A 16,219-nucleotide genomic window follows, 5' to 3' on the forward strand; every position below is an offset into this window, starting at 1 on the left:
AAAAGGAAAGGAAAGGAAAGGAAAGGAAAGAAAAGAAAAGAAAAGAAAAGAAAAGAAAAGAAAAGAAAAGAAAAGAAAAGAAAAGAAAAGAAAAGAAAAGAAAAGAAAAGAAAAGAAAAGAAAAGAAAAGAAAAGAAAAGAAAAGAAAAGAAAAGAAAAGAAAAGAAAAAATCAGGGGCTGCATGGTTTCTTGGTGTTAGCAGAACCCAGTGGTTCTTATTTGCAGGTTAGAATAACACTTCAGTACCATACCACTTCCAGTGGGATGGGAGATTCAGCTGTTTCCAAAGCTTAACAACTACCAAAGAAACCTACTGCAAAATGCAACGTTGGTAAACTTTGCTGACAGATTGTAGTGACTAAGATTTGAAGAAATGAGAATCATGACAAAATGCAAGTCTGGGTGGAAAGAAGGAGGTTATCCACATGGATACTTTATTAGTGCAGTATAGATTGCATCTATTTAAGCAAACTTGCATTCACCCAGTGTAATTGCAGTGATGTAGCTAGCAGATAAGCCTGGTATTTTTACTCCATTGGAGTAATCAGAAATTTCATCTTGAGTAAGTTAACTAGCACTGATGACTTTTGAGGTCTTGTATTCAACATAAACTACTAGCCTATCTTAACCAGTTTACCGGAATGATCTTCACTGCTCCGCGATAATGGTTGCTAGAAGATCTCATTAAGTGCTGGCTCATATCTGTGTACCACATCTGTATCTGTCCTTCCTGTAAGAGCTCTTTGGGCATCTTGCAGCTCCTCACTTACTTTTAAAAGTAAAGATAAAGATGTCATTCAGTTCAGAAGTCAAACATTTTGGAGGAAGAGGCTAAGAAAATGGCAGTGCAAAATCTTCACTGCAGTGTGAAGCTGCAGTGTGCAGCTCTGTGATAGTATATAACTACCTTTTCAGCTGTACTGAAACAAAGGGTGAAAAGATATTCTGAGAGAAAGCTAAGGGCTCGTCATGTCTGAGCTGTTAGACTGCTGTTGACAGAGAATGGCAGCATCATCCAGTATCTTGTTTCAGACATAGTCAATACATAAGAGGATTGTGTCCCCTGTTTCAGTCTTTTCTGTTGGTCTTGTGTAACTTGCCTCCATCATGGACACCAATATTAGGCACAATTTTGGATACCAGAATACTATTGATTCACTCAGACCCAACCAGGACCTCAGAAAGATTGACCTAGCACCCCCTTCCTTCAAAACAGTTGCCAACCAGCCTCCTGCCTCTGAAAACATCTCATGTTGAGATGGACATCACTGCTGAGAGGTCTAAAGAGCATGCTTGCACATGCTTTAATTAAAGGTTTTGGGTCTGACAGGCTGTGACGTTATCTAATATATAGTTTTTCCTTCAGAGCTGCAGATTGTTGTTCTGTGAATTCGTACTTTTTCTGAGCACTGTCTCCAGTTTCCCAACTCACACCATTGACATGATGGACCCAAAATAGTGAAAAAACTTCAGAGGAGCAATCAGTATCATTTGGTGTCATTTCAAGATTCTGTCCAGACCCAAAACATCTCCAAGATGCTGGGACAAGAAAAAACTGTGAGCTGATCTTCACTGAAACAAGGCTAAAGCATTTTGAAGCCTTTAATTCAAAGTAATTGTGTTGGCACTTTTGGAGATGGGTTGTTTCAAGTGTCAGATCATATATTTTGCCACAAAGCCAAGTATGTTGAATAAATCTCTCCCATACTGTTAAGAAAGTATACAGTTCTACACAGTGGGTACTTCAAGCCCTTTATTTAGTCTGCTTCTCCTATGAGTCACAGAACATAAAAATTCATAAAAGAATATTTGAAATAAATGTCTTCACTCACATAGCCACCAAGGACCAGACTTCATGTCATCATTCACATAAACCCTTCAGTAAAATCTTGGACACTTATATTTTGCAAAGAATGAAGATTTGCATATGCACTTTGCTTGGAAGAGTCAATCCCTAATGTAAACATGTCTTAGGTATTTTTTAAGATACTATGGAGAAGTTTGCCATCCTGCAGTCAAATGGGTAATTTTTCTTCTCAGAGAAGTTGATGTAATAGTAATTTTCAGGGGAATGTAATTTACTTTTAAAAAGCATTTTTTTTTTTTTTTTAGTAGAATTAAAATCTTGTTTCTTCTTTCAGTATTTGTCCCCTGTAATGTAGTATTTAAAGCACAGCATAAATTCACAGCAACATCCACTGGTCGTGCTAGGCAATATTTCTTCTTTGGTCTTTCAAGTGAGAGGATTCTATTGAAGCACAGTTAGAAAAATTAACCTTTCCAATTGCTTTTCACACGTATACATCAAACTGCCATTCTAGGGAACAATTCATTGGCCTGGTTTGTTGGATCTTGGAAACTTGTCTCTGCTTTTGTTTGCTAACAGATTACTTTGTTAATTCCAAAGGTTTAGCAAGCACCTTGTTTTTCCAACAGAATTTCATTCATCTGTTCTTGTTGTATATGAATAGATTTCTTCTGGTCACTGAGAGATAGGACTTTGCTTTCACATTCATACGTTTTCCCCTGGCTAATTATTTGAAATGTTTGACACCCCAGATGTACAAACAGTCATTGGCCTCTGTGGAGTTTGTTGGGCTGCACATTGGTGATGGATTTAAAAAATGCGCTTGGACATGTATTGAATCCATAAAAGAATGTATTCACATTGCATATAGTTGGGCCTGTACTCTACTGCCCTTCATAGTCATTCACTTTGGCACAAAAATCTGAACTGACTTCCAAAAGTTAAAGATCAATCTGTTAAAGATCATGCTACTAAAGAAAAAAAAAAATAATTATAATTTGACAAATGGAATTCCAGATTGTATTTTCAGACTTATCATTATTTTTTTTGGGGGGGGAAGGTGGGGGGGAGGGAGGGGAAGGAGAGGGAGGAGTGGGGAGGGACGAGGATTGGTGACGGTGGGGTTTTAATTTTCTGTTCTTAGATTCAGGTCCCTGGAAGATTAGAAGATTGTCTTCAAAGTGGTCTATTTTGATTGCAGTCTGAAACAATCAAAGAGGGAAGAGAATCAGAAAATGGACAAGAATGAGTGAGCATCTGGCTTTGTGAGTACATTTGTGAAACTCCTCTGAGAGGCAGAGGAAGATCTCTTCTTCAGTCCCTGATATACTGTGTATTCAGAGTTAACAGTGAAGGACATGCTGCAGCAGAGACTGCATTTCAAATTTCTGTCCATACAGGAAACTGCTCCTTGCCTCTGGAGAATGTAAGAACATACAATATCTGGCTGAGCTCTTTGTTGCATAGCTTGGCAATGGGAGAAGGAACAACTTCCGAAGGGAGATCAGCATGCCTGAGGAATATCCCATTACCTGTTGGGTAGAGCATGTTACTCTAAACTGAGGTTCAAATCTTCTAGAAATAGGAGGAATGCAGTTAAAGGCTTTGAAATCAGTAGAACCCAAAATTTGACTTCACATTTAAATAAATATACACTAAAAATTATACAGTTTTCCCAGCTTTAAGATACATCAGGTTTACCTAAGTCTCTTTGCTTCTTATGCAGAGTAGTCATCAAGCTGGCTGCTGAATTATTTCCTTATAAGATCATTTAACTTCAAAACTTCATACTATACAGGTCACATGTTCTGGTGATATTCAGAAGGGAATTGTCACTTTCAGACAACTAATATCAGTCATTCTTCTATCTATATTTGGATTGCAGGCTCAGGAAAGTGTGATGGCAGTTATTAACTGCTCTCAAGAAATCCACTTGCAAGATGGATTTATTTCTTGATTAATGATGGAGATTATTCAAGTATTAATTCCAGTTTTTTATATCACAAACTTGATATCATCCTTGTTCTCTCCACCCTTAAAATTACTATGATTACTCTAATTGTTAGAAAGCTATTATTTGATTCAGATTTGCAAAGTAATTATCAGCTAGTAGCACATCTGCCATTTCTTACTAAATTTTGGTATGTATTGTTGTATCTCAATTAACAAAAGATCTACTAACTGAAGCATTGCTACATGAATTCTAGTAAGGCTTTCAAGCATGACATAAATTTTGTACTGATTGATTCTGACTTACTGTGTGCTGTTTAATTTGTTGCTTTGCATTTCAGAACTGTTCTGTGAACCCTGTGCTTGATGGTTTTTACAATGATTTTCTAGTCTGCAGCAATCAGATGTACATGTAAAGGTTTTAACTGATGGAGCATCCTTTATGACATTGTTTTTACTCTTGCTTTGTGAGATGTATTCTCATTACCTTCTTTCTTCAATTATGTCATAGGCTACAGGGATTAAATAGAATTATAGTTTTTAATCTCATCTTTGAGATGGTACTACTAACACAATGGGATAATTATCTCCACATGTCTAGCTTCTCTTTCATGAATATGAGGAACAGTAGAGGCAGCAAACATACCAGCTATTAATACTGCAGCATCATTGCTCCAATACTGGAGCTTTTTACTCCAACCATACTTATATGAAGTTATTCAACTTGTTGCAAAATTATAAACCACTTAAGAATTACAAGATTTTGAGCATTTGTAAATATACAAACATGCTTGTGTGCACACAAACATACATGTATACCGCAAATGTCTATTAGTGTTTCTATATTAAACAATTTCAATAACTCACTACTACACTCTTTAAGAAGCATCTTGTACTGAAAAAAGTACAATATACCAACAGTATACTATATAGTATACAAGTACACAAGTATATAAGTATACTGAAGTTCAGATTATTATTATTATTATTATTATTATTTGTGAAAATTCTTTCACGATATTTTTTAGAAACTATTATCAGACAAAACCCATTTCAAAACATCTGCAAGCTTTTCTCAAACTCCTTCTACAGTCTCCAGATTTAGAACAATCTCTGCTTACAATGGTTTCCCTTTGCAACTTCTTCTAATTTCAGTAATTTATTTTACTGGTGGTACAAATAACTATAGCCATGAAAATATTATTAGAAAGTTAGAAAGAAAATTAGTTTAATTTGGGGAACCATATCTAGGCTGGGAAGACTGGAGTATATGTTGCTTCGTTTGTATGTAATGGCTGCTTATTTAGATAGTTTTACTGTACTTGGTATTTACGTGTACCATTATACCAGGAATCTTAGCATTCTGTATTAGAATTTCTAAATAATTCTAAAAGTCTTGAACAAAGGATGATTTTTTTTTTTTTTTTTTTCCCCATAGTGGAACTGTATATACTAGCCTATAGAGATATTGTTTTATTTTAATTGATATATAGACTTTTAATAATTTTTAAAGTACAATAGACTATACTAGTTATATATTTTGATTTTTAATATGCATGTTTAGAAAGACTGAACCATATTTTATTTTTAATAGTTCTGGTCTGAGCACATGCAGTTAATTCTAATATGTTTACAGTAAAAAATGCATACATATCTGTCAACATCAACACTAGAAGACCAGAGTATTGCTCAGAGTAGAATGCTGTAGCACTAATTATTCCCTTTTAGACTTGCTGTGGAATTGGCTTCTACAACAGCAAATTGCAAGCTGCTTGAATTACATGTTAAATCACTTTATTTGGGGTAAAATTCAGTTGTTATTTCTATTTCTCATGTCCAAAATTCTGGTATCAATAGAGTAATTCTGTGAAAGAGAATTGCTTTCCTGCACATAGAGACCTGGACTTCCCTAAGCCAGCATGGGGAAAGCTCTTGGACATCAGGAATCTTTAATTTCATAGAACTGCACAACATTCAAGATCTGCAGCTTCTGTTACAAGTTGGGTGGCCTTGGGGGTCCCTTCCTTCCCTCAAGCTGTAAAGTCAAATATATACAAGCTGTTACCTAGGGATTTACTTCTTCTTGTGACTGTGACTTTATTAAGAGTTGTATCTTTACTAAAGCTTTCTCTTGCACACACTTGGACTGTGTGGAAGCATGAAAACACTTTCCCAGCGGGCAGATTAATGCCTTTTATCTTACTAATGAAAATGGGGAAGCAGTTCTGTTGCCATTCACTGCTTAAAAGAGCAAATGTCTCCTTCTCCAAAATGAACCTAGTACTCTGTAAAAGAAGCTCATTCAACTGTTTGTTGATGAGTTTCTAGCCTCAGTCTGAAGCATAGTTACCGGGATATTTTTCACTATAACTTCAGACTTATTGAATGTTTTTTCCTGATGCTGAGGATGCCCCCATTCCCTTTCAATTCTTTCACTTACAGAGAGGCAGCCATTAAAAAACAAAACAAAACAAACAAACAAACAAACAAAAAACAGCTGGCCAGGCACTTTGGCTTGTTTCTACCTGTTAAGACGGTCCTTCTCAGCTCCAGACATGCCAGACCTTAGAAAGACTAATACATCACAAGTGTGATCACACATAGTCTTGAAAGAACCCAAGTAGGTAAGCTCTATGTGCTGAAAGCACCATATTAAATCAAATGTTAAAACTGCCTAAAATGCTGCAGAAACTGTTGAAACCTCCAAGAGGTTTTCTGAAGAGCTGATGGCTCTATCTGAAGACATGATTTAACAGAACTTCTAAAGGAAGTCCTTTAACTGAGGCTTTGTTTGCTGAGCTATCAGACTGACTCAAGTCTACTACATACTCTACTGAGAAGTCTGTTAGGCACACAGGAGAACTGGTACAGTATGGTTTTATGATAGAAATAAAGTCTGCAAGCATATCTCTGGAGCTTGGATGCACCTGGTCCAAGCAAGTCCGTGTTGGCAAAAAGGTTCAAAGCTCAATTTATGGTACAAAAATTATGAATTTTAAGCCATGTCCACATGAACCATTTGGCAAAAACCCATACCTGAATAACATGGATGGAATTACATTTGTCAGCAATTATCACTGTTTGGCATATAATACAGATAATTGTTGCATAATACAATACAATTGCAAATATAATTGTTGCATATTGGTAACATACCCAGGCCAGATAACATAAAATCAGGAAGGTTCTACTTAAAGTTACACTTCAGGGAAATTCAACGATTTACGTACAGGAGAGCACTTTTAAATGACACCAAGCTGGGGGGAAAGTGTTGATCTGAGGGAGGGTAGGAAGGCCCTGCAGAGGGACCTGGACAGGATGGGTTGATTGGCAGAGGCCAATGGGATGAAGTTCAATATAGCTTAGTGTTGGTTCCGGCACTTTGGCCACAACACCCCCATGCAGCGCTACAGGCTTGGGGCAGCGTGGCTTGAAATCTGTGCAGAGGAAAAGGATCTGGGGGCGCTAATAAATGCTTGCCTGAACATGAGCTGGAAGTGTACCCAGGTGGCCAAGAAGGCCAAAGGCATCCTGGCTTGAATCAGGAATAGTGTAGCCAGCAGGGCCAGGGGGGTGATCTCCCCCCTGTACTCTGCTCTGGTGAGGCTGGCACATAGTGTATTGTGTTCAGCTTTGAGCCCCTCACTACAAGAAGGACATCAAGGCCCTGGAACATGTCCAGAGAAGGGCTACGAAGCTGGTGAAGGGCCTGGAACACAAGTCCTATGAGGAACAGCTGAGGGAACTGGGGTTGTTTAGTTTGGAGAATAGGAGGCTCAGGGGAGACCTTATTGCTCTCTCCAACAAGGAAGGTGTGGGGAGCTGGGGGTTGGCCTCTTCTCAGAGGTTACTAGTGACAGGACTAGAGAGAAAAGCCTCAAGTTGCGCCAGGGGACATTCAGGTTGGAAATTAGGAGACATTTCCTCTGAGAAAGAATAGCCAGGCATTGGAACGGGTTACCCAGGGAGGTGGTGGATTCACCATCTCTGGGGGTGTTTAAAGAAAAGTTGGACAAAGGTTGCTTAGGGATATGTTCTAGTGGGTGACATTAGTAGTAGGGTGATGGTTGGACCAGATGATCTTGAAAGCCTTTTCCAGCCGTAATGGTTCTATGATTCTATGGATTCTATGAATCTACGAATTAACCACAGCTGTGTCCTATACTGTGATACTGTGATACTGTGATACTGAGGCTATTCTCACAATTTGTGCTTACACTGACTCTCCAGGAGACTTTCAATATTTCCTTTTTTTTTTTTTTTTTTCTTCCCTCATGGTGTCCCTACAGGCCAAGCCTGACATGTATCCAAGCCCCACCAGGATGGAAGAAGTGTTTGTGCTTTGCAGCCTCCAAAGGGGAATTGTCTTCCATAAACTGTGTCAGGGAATGCAAGAAATGGATAACTGCTGGGTGAGCATAAATTACTGTGCATAGGTGTGAGTGGCTATACAGTTTAGAAGTTTCTTTTTCTACAGAGCTTTTGTTTGTGCCTCTGGGCAGGTTATGGTTATTTTCCATATGAAAGAAGATAAGCCTAAGAGTCAGAAGTTGTGCTGCACAGCAAATGTATCAGAAATTAAACTGTATGCTAACTTTCCAGGCTTTATAGGCTTAGATATATTACTGAACTTTTAAAATAAATATTTGTATAAACTGGTGAAGATCAACTGCAAAATGAATGTTATTATTTGCCTTGATATGACTACCCATAAACTGTTGTTAATAAAAGGTTCTTGTGCTCAGGCCTAGTTTTCTTACCACTCATCATTAAGATACAGTTTATTGAAAATGTTAGGAAATGTATGATTCAAACATAACTCCATTATGTAGAAGTCATTTTCTTTAGTGCAAAAAAGAGGAGAACAATTGCACTATTTATTTATGAGAGCGTATGTGACCTCCATTCCAGCTATTTATGTCATATACTGGCATTTCATCTGTGTACTCTCAAAGTAGATCAGCTTTAAAAAGATGACCTCTGTCTTATTTATGGGCAGAACAGAGGTGACAATGGTCAAAATGCTGAGATTATGATTTTCTGACATTTTTATCAACCTCAGTAATGCATTTCAGCTGGAAAATGCTGAAGTTGGCGATATGTAATTTTTGGATACTGTGCTAATATCATATTTTCTGTAATTCAGCATTTGTAACTGTTGTTTTCACTTCTAAGGGAGTCTTTTACACCACATGTACTGCTGCAGACATTCCTGCACAAACGTATAATTCATCTGTTTAATTTTCAAGAACATTTCTGTCTTCTCATTAAATGGTAATTTCCTGTATCAGAAATTTAATGTCCTCTCTAATTGTAGGGTGATCAAAATCAGAAAATTATGTATTTTTATATGCTAAGTGGATTTGGGGTTTTTGAATTCATGTAAAATATATAACTTGATTTGTTTCTCATGGCTTTTAAATTTTGAATTCAGGTTGTTTGCAAATTAGTACTTTGACATTTTCATCACAAAATGACACACTAACCCTACCCCTTCAGCTGTGATGAAAAACATTACTAAGATTGCAATGTCAGGCTTTCACAGGCTAGGGAAAGAAATTGGCATCTTGTCTAAATCGTGCTTTCCTAACTTGGCCCTTACCTCAGTTGAAGGCATTACAGTATGGTCTTTAATTATATGAAAAGTCTATTTTTTTTCTTGCCTTATTTAATATCCAAAGTAGATCTATTTTGTAGATGAATTAGAATTGCATAATAAAGAAATACTAGGTTTTGCTGAGGAACTTGGAAGGTATTTAGCAAACTGGAAGAAAAATGATTGTCTATATTATAGCAGTTGAAGTTTACCTTGAAGAGATGAATTCCTCTCTTTCATCTGTTACAATATTTCTGGACAAGTTAAATCAAACTTTTCACAGATGGTCACTGGTTTCCTTGTTGCTTGAGTTCGTTACACATGTTCTGAACACTCAGAGCTAAAAAACAGGGCACTGGGAGCTGGGCTTTGAGCACATAAAGTGCTATACAATGATTTCACAAATGTGATGTCCAAAGTGAGCATGTACATTTAACCTCAGTCTTTTTAAGTCTATGTTTCAAGACACTCCTCATCTCTCAGGATATTTAAAAGTAGATTGTGTTATGGCTTTGAAAGATAATAAGAAATAGTGAATGGGTATTTTGTCTCTAGGTCAGTGTTTAAACTATGCACAGAATGTAAGCCACAGATACATATTGAATGATGAGGAGAAAAATAGTTGTTTGTTACATGAGTAGAATACTCCTCCACTGGGGCATGCAGGTGCTATACAAATAAGCAAAAGTTAAAACACATAGGAAAAAACAACAACAACAACAACAACAACAACAACAAAAAAACATAAGAAAATATACTGACAGCTACATAATCAGACTGGAAATATCTAAGATGGGAGTTCCCAGGCTACGGTATGTGTACTACTAGTGGTATGAAAACTATTTCAAAGTGATTTTCAAATAAGATCTGAGCATCTAGGCAGAAGAATGTCTCCTCCTGCACATAAATTCCTTGTATTGCATTTCCACAGGAAACTGGGGCATAGATCTGGAATCATGTGTATGGTTTAATACATGCTTCAGTTCCAATGTGGTAAATTGCAGTTCTCTTTCCAAAGCAAACTAATAAGGTTATTCTAAGCTTAAAGGATGTCCTGTTAAGCAACAGGTCACATTAGTGTGGTGGTTTTACCGTGCTAGGCAGTTGAACACCACAACCGTTCTCTCACTCCCCCTCCTCAGATGAGGAGGGGAAGAAGTAAAGGAAAGAACAACTCACGGGTTGAGATAAGGATGATTTAATTAAAGATATATATATATATATATATATATATATAAATTAAGGAAATATTATTATTAATTAAACAATTCAACTAAAGGGAAAAAAGGGAAAGGGGAAGAGGGAGGGGGAAAGGGAATAACTAAACAAAAAAAGCAAAGGTTATATGGAAGTGCAGAGGAAAGAAATTACTCTCTACTTCCCACAAATGAGCGATGCTTGACCATGTCCTTGAAGCAGGGCCTCAACGCACGTAGCCGGTGTTCGGGAGGAGGACAGACGTTTTTGCAACGAGAGCCCACCCCTCCTCTCTTCTTCCTTTTTCCACCTTTTATTGCTGAGTGTGACATCATATGGTATGGAATATCCCTTTGGTTGGTTTAGGTCAGCTGCCCTGCTGATGTTTCTTTCTCACTTTTTGCCCACCCCCTAGAAGGGTTAGAGAAAGTCCTGATGCTGTGCCAGCACTGCTCAGCAGCAGACACAACACTGGTGTGATACCACTGCTGTTCTAGCTACAAGTGCAGAGCGCAGCACTGTATGGGCTGCTGCAGGGAAAGTTAACATCCCAGCCAGACCCAGTACAATTAGCTCAAGCAAATTACTATGTTATATGCTCATTCCTCTCCTCCAACTGTTGTTTAGCATGGAAGATTGTGTCCTTCTAGGAATATCCTCAGGTGCACTTCACAAGCTTTTGCCAAGTAAGCTAATGGAGCAAGTGAGAACAGGAGTAGCTTGTTGTCTTGTGTAATTTTAAAGTAATTTGCTGACAGCTAAAGAATTGAGTATTATGTTCCGTCCCAGGCATCCTAGCATATGAACTAGTAGGCAAAGACTTTTCACCTGCTACTCATTAAACCTGCCCTGACTTTTCTTATCCCTGACTTTCATTTTCATGTGATTAAAATTGCCTGGCATTCACAGTTTGTATTCCTCAGACTTCTCAGAGGTCCTGCCTCCCTGCTCAGTGAGTCTTGGCTCATTGTCTCAACACCAGTTATCTCCTTCCTTTCCTCAGTCCAGTCTTGCTAGCTGGTCATCCCTGAACTCCACCTTCCCAAGTCTCAAGTTTTGTACACGTGTTAGGGCTCTTTATGACTTCCTCACAACAGAGTTTTTAGAGATTTACTACTCAAATTCACATTTTCAGTGAACAAATATTTCAAAGCAAAATTTTTGTAAAGTTTATAACTTAGCAAAAGCTGGATATTTTCACTGGAATGATTGTTACACTTTCCTGATTAAAAAGTTCTCCATCAGCAGATGTTGTGTGCTGCTTCTATAATACATGCCCATGAGTCTGCTCATTTCCACTCTCATTGCCCATGTAGTTCTCAGAGTTGAAACATTTCAGATGAAATTTAGAAAAGAAAATAAAGAAAAAATGAAACAGAAATAAAATCAGTTGAAGGCAAATGTTTTAAAGTACAGCTATATGTTAAGCAACTGAAAATAAACCATCCATAAAACTAGAAGAACCTTTAATATAATATAGGATAAGTCCTTTCAACATGCATCTCAAGCAGCCTTAAGTATAAAACTACTTTCTGTGTTTTAAAATGTCCAGTTTAATATAATTTTCCTGTTACAATGAGGTTGCTGGGTAAGTATATACATAAAACAAATATATTTAAGTGAGTACTTTATGTCATCGTATACTCTACAACCATGTAAGCACCCATGTCAATATATATGACTACGTAAACTAAAAGCATAGATATAAGCTCGAGCAATTTCACATAGTTGACATTATCTGAAGAGTGAAAATTTCTTAAATGGATTGTACCCAACTAATGGGCAAAGTAGTAATTAGTCATGTTGTCATTAACTAATCATTTAAGCAGGTTAATTGACATGCGGCCATGCATTTGAGAACCAGACTTAAACTTAAATAAATATTAAAAATAATATTGCAATCCTATTTCACTTGAAATATTTATTGATTTGAACATTTATTCAAACAGAAGTAAGTATACATTTAATTTTTAAAATATATTAATGTACATTGATTCTTGGATCAATACAATATGTTGGAAATAATAGTGACGAGTGAGTCCCAACCAATGTAGAAAATTAAAAGATTAGAAGAATAACTCACTTAGTATTTCCAACCGTGTGATAGGTGACAGGTAGCATTTCCAAGACATTCACAATTGACAAAGGAAAAATCTATTAGTGCTTCCTATTCAATATGATATAAATGTAATGTATGGGTGTGCATGTTTGAGTATATAGTTATACATATGCATGCATACAATCTAATTGGAAACTAATAGAGCTGCAGTATACAACAATATGATTAATACAGGACAATTAAAAATAATTTTATTGGGCAATGAGTGCTAATGGATTTATTCATACTTCATAATATATGCCCTGTCATTGACTAGTAGAATTCTTAAAACCGGTATTAATTGTTATCATTTCAAAGCTAATATTCTTAGGTAGCCATCATTGGTAATCACTGGCTTACATGACTAAGTAAGCTCATTTGCTATCTTAAACATATACAAACATTCAAAACGGTGCAATATATATTAATATATTGTATCTTGACAGGGTCCCAGACAGAGCTGCCCATGAAATTACTGCACTTCAAGTACTTTCTAGTACTTACAGATGTGTCTGAATGCTTAACTTCGCTGCAACTTCTACGAAGAGAAGAAAACAGAATTAGGCAATGCCTGTTGAATATTTAGGAAAATATTCTGCTGCATTGCTGAAGTAGCAGGAGATCCATAAAACCAGTCCACAGAAACGCTCTGTAGTTTATTAGGCTGTAGTGGAGGTAAAAACTTTCCCATGATTAAATCACTGTTTGCATTCCATTTTTGGTATTCAAGCATAAACTGCCATCTGTCAGCATACAATATTTTCCACAGAGGATCCAGGAAATAATGTGTTTGGTAAAAGAAACTCGGTGCTGGGTAGGAGGGATAGTGTCCCCATGGCATGAAATTATTCATAGTAAGGCAATGCTCTAGCTCCTTTTGACGTCCTCGCTTTCGTGACCGTCGATGTTGCCTGAAGTCCCCATGAACAAAGTCATTTAAGTTTGATGGGTGGATGCTCCAGTAGTTCCCCTTCCCATCCTCACATCTCCCCACTTTGATGAAACAATCATTTAGTGAAAGGTTGTGCCTTACACTGTTTCTCCAGCCTTGACTTTTGTTCCTGTAGAAAGGAAAGTTATCTTCAATATATCTGTAGATAGCAGCTAAATTCAATTTATTTGTAGGGGAAGAAAGAATTGCCTTTGCAATTAAGGCTATGTAAGATAGGGGTGGTTTTTCCAGAAATCTTCCTTCATCGTCATGCACAGAAAGACCATTTTTGGTGCATATATGAGAGCTGGAAATTTGTGGTGGAATCCGCTGAACCACTTTTCTTTCTTCTCCTCCTACAGTATGGATGAATGGACTTCCTTCATTGTTTTGAGAAAGGTCTTCAGTCATTATAGCATGAAGTCTAGCATTTATTTTATTTCAAATTTTCTGATATTTTACTGCAAGTAGTCAGTTGAATATTGGTCTGCTGCAGGAGAAAAGGAAGCAGGACTTTAAATATGTTGCTCTCACATACCCAGATTCCTATTTTATACTTTGTTAAGTCAACATCCTTAACAATGAAAACAGAACTGCCAATGTTTAAAAAAGTCAAGGTACGAGTCCTAGCTGAATGAAAAAAATATAAAATAATTATGCTATGTTAAGTATGAAGATAAACAGACCATGACGTTAGCCTTTTACTTCAGTATAATCTGAGAAAACACCCTTCAGTGTTCCCCATTGAAACGTAATGATTAATGAAAAAATGGTTGTGGCTAGATAGCGTTGTGAAAGGATTAGACCCTCCACTGATATGCAGAACAAATTGAAATCAACATGTTGGTTCCTGTGTTGTACACCTAGTCAAGCATGTTGTATTTAGTACAATAAACATTTGCTTTACGCCCTAAAAGAAAGTACTGCGTGACACTTGCTATCAAATTTGGTAGCTGCAGGGTACCTATTCTTGGTGAAATTGAATTAAATACACACACACACAAAACCAAATTACTTACCATTTATTTTCTTAACTCTCTGGTCCCAATTGTGCAACGAGTTTTCAAGTTGAGTATGCATGTGACTGGTCCTACTGACCCAAGAAACCACTTGGGGGAGCAAGTACCACTCAGAGCAAATGAGTACTGTGCACTGGGACTCCCAACGCTTGAACTATCACTTGAACTTTGACATAGCCCTCAGAGCTCTGAGCTCTGACACTATTAAGGACAAGATAATCATCTCATGTGATTAGTCAAGGAAATTAATTAAACATGTTTAAATATGTTATAAAGCAAAACAAAACAAAATGGTAAAAGCCTTGAAAGAAAAACTTGCTCCTCAAATGAATTTTTCTCTCTGGTATTGTATTATTTTGGGTCACTTTTGGTGTACAAGATATGTATTCCCAAATGAGATCAGAGTTTCAAGGCATCAAGAGCAGCCTTGAAGATTCAGTCTTATGAAGATGAAGGTGATGTTATTCAGAATCATCAGAGTCTGAAGGAAGAAACCCTTGGTTGTTTCCTTAAAGTGTTTATTCTGGCAAAAAGGAGACAGAGGGATTAGACCACACATGAAACCAATCCTTAGACCTCAGCATTCACATCTTAGTTGATTATCTTGATTGTGCACTTGCAAGCTTTTTCTGAGGTTCTCAAATCCACGAGCCTATGATCCAGCTGGTAGCCACAATCTTTTTAGATCAGGAAACAAGACGCAAAATGTAATGCTATTGTTCACACTGGTCTCAGTAATGCCTTCTTCTTAAGGCATTCGTTTGCCCCATTAGAATGGGGGAAGAAATTTTCTTGCTAGAAATTTTCTGCCTGGCACATCCCTAAGTTGCCAACATCTTTCCACCATACTGGTGGCTTTTCATAACCTTTTTGTAGGCTTTTTATCCATTTTGTTCTCCTCCTCTCTTATTTGCATCTGAACAGTTGCCAGCTCATGGCAGAAGCTGTTGAGGCTAATTAGCCCTGGAGCGTGTGACCTGGCACTTTTGACTGTTTGATCACCCAGTTTCTGTTGCTTCAACTGTAATCAGATTAGGCCTGAAGGGGTTCCTACAATAATAACATCAAATGTTTGATTTCATTCAATTCAAAATACTGTATTTCCTATAGATTATTTTGTGATTTCTGCTGAGATATGGGTCTTTATGGAACAGTTTCAGACTGAGGAACAAATGCCTCACTGTGACAAGGACTATGTATTCCTTCCCCTACATTTCTAACAAAGAAGCACAAAAGCAAATGTGTTCTGCTACTTTAGTACCCACTTTGTAAATTGAGAGAATTTTAGAGAAGGATTAGACATGAAGAGCAGACATTGACAGCTTACAAATGCTCTAATTACATCAAGAATAAGCAAAACTATCTTATTAAGGTTTTCAGATTTAAAGACAAGCTTTCAGAAACTGAGGAAACTGAGTTTATTAAAGGGAAACAGACTGAAGTGTTCAGGAATTCAAGTGCAGTAAAGACTCAAAAATCAAAAGCACAGAAGCTGAACTCAATCCTAAGCAAGAAGAAAAAATATGTGGGAAAGGGCTCTGTACACAAACAGATGAACAGTCCTTTCAGTAAATAATATAAGGAAAGAACAAATCTACAGGGAATGAAAAATAAAAAGGT

At 37.1% G+C, this 16,219-nt stretch overlaps 1 protein-coding gene across 1 annotated transcript; it reads right to left on the bottom strand.

The window, feature by feature from the left end:
• Positions 1 to 12,471: 12,471 nt before the first annotated feature.
• Positions 12,472 to 15,072, bottom strand: LOC118174662 (fork head domain-containing protein FD5-like). The gene has a single exon (XM_035340128.1). It carries the CDS (start codon positions 13,989 to 13,991, stop codon positions 13,188 to 13,190), a length of 804 nt encoding a protein of 267 aa, XP_035196019.1. The 5' UTR covers positions 13,992 to 15,072; the 3' UTR covers positions 12,472 to 13,187.
• Positions 15,073 to 16,219: the final 1,147 nt, after the last annotated feature.

This window comes from Oxyura jamaicensis, chromosome 1 (genome assembly GCF_011077185.1).
Source record: "Oxyura jamaicensis isolate SHBP4307 breed ruddy duck chromosome 1, BPBGC_Ojam_1.0, whole genome shotgun sequence".
In the NCBI taxonomy this organism is placed as follows: Eukaryota; Metazoa; Chordata; class Aves; order Anseriformes; family Anatidae; genus Oxyura; species Oxyura jamaicensis.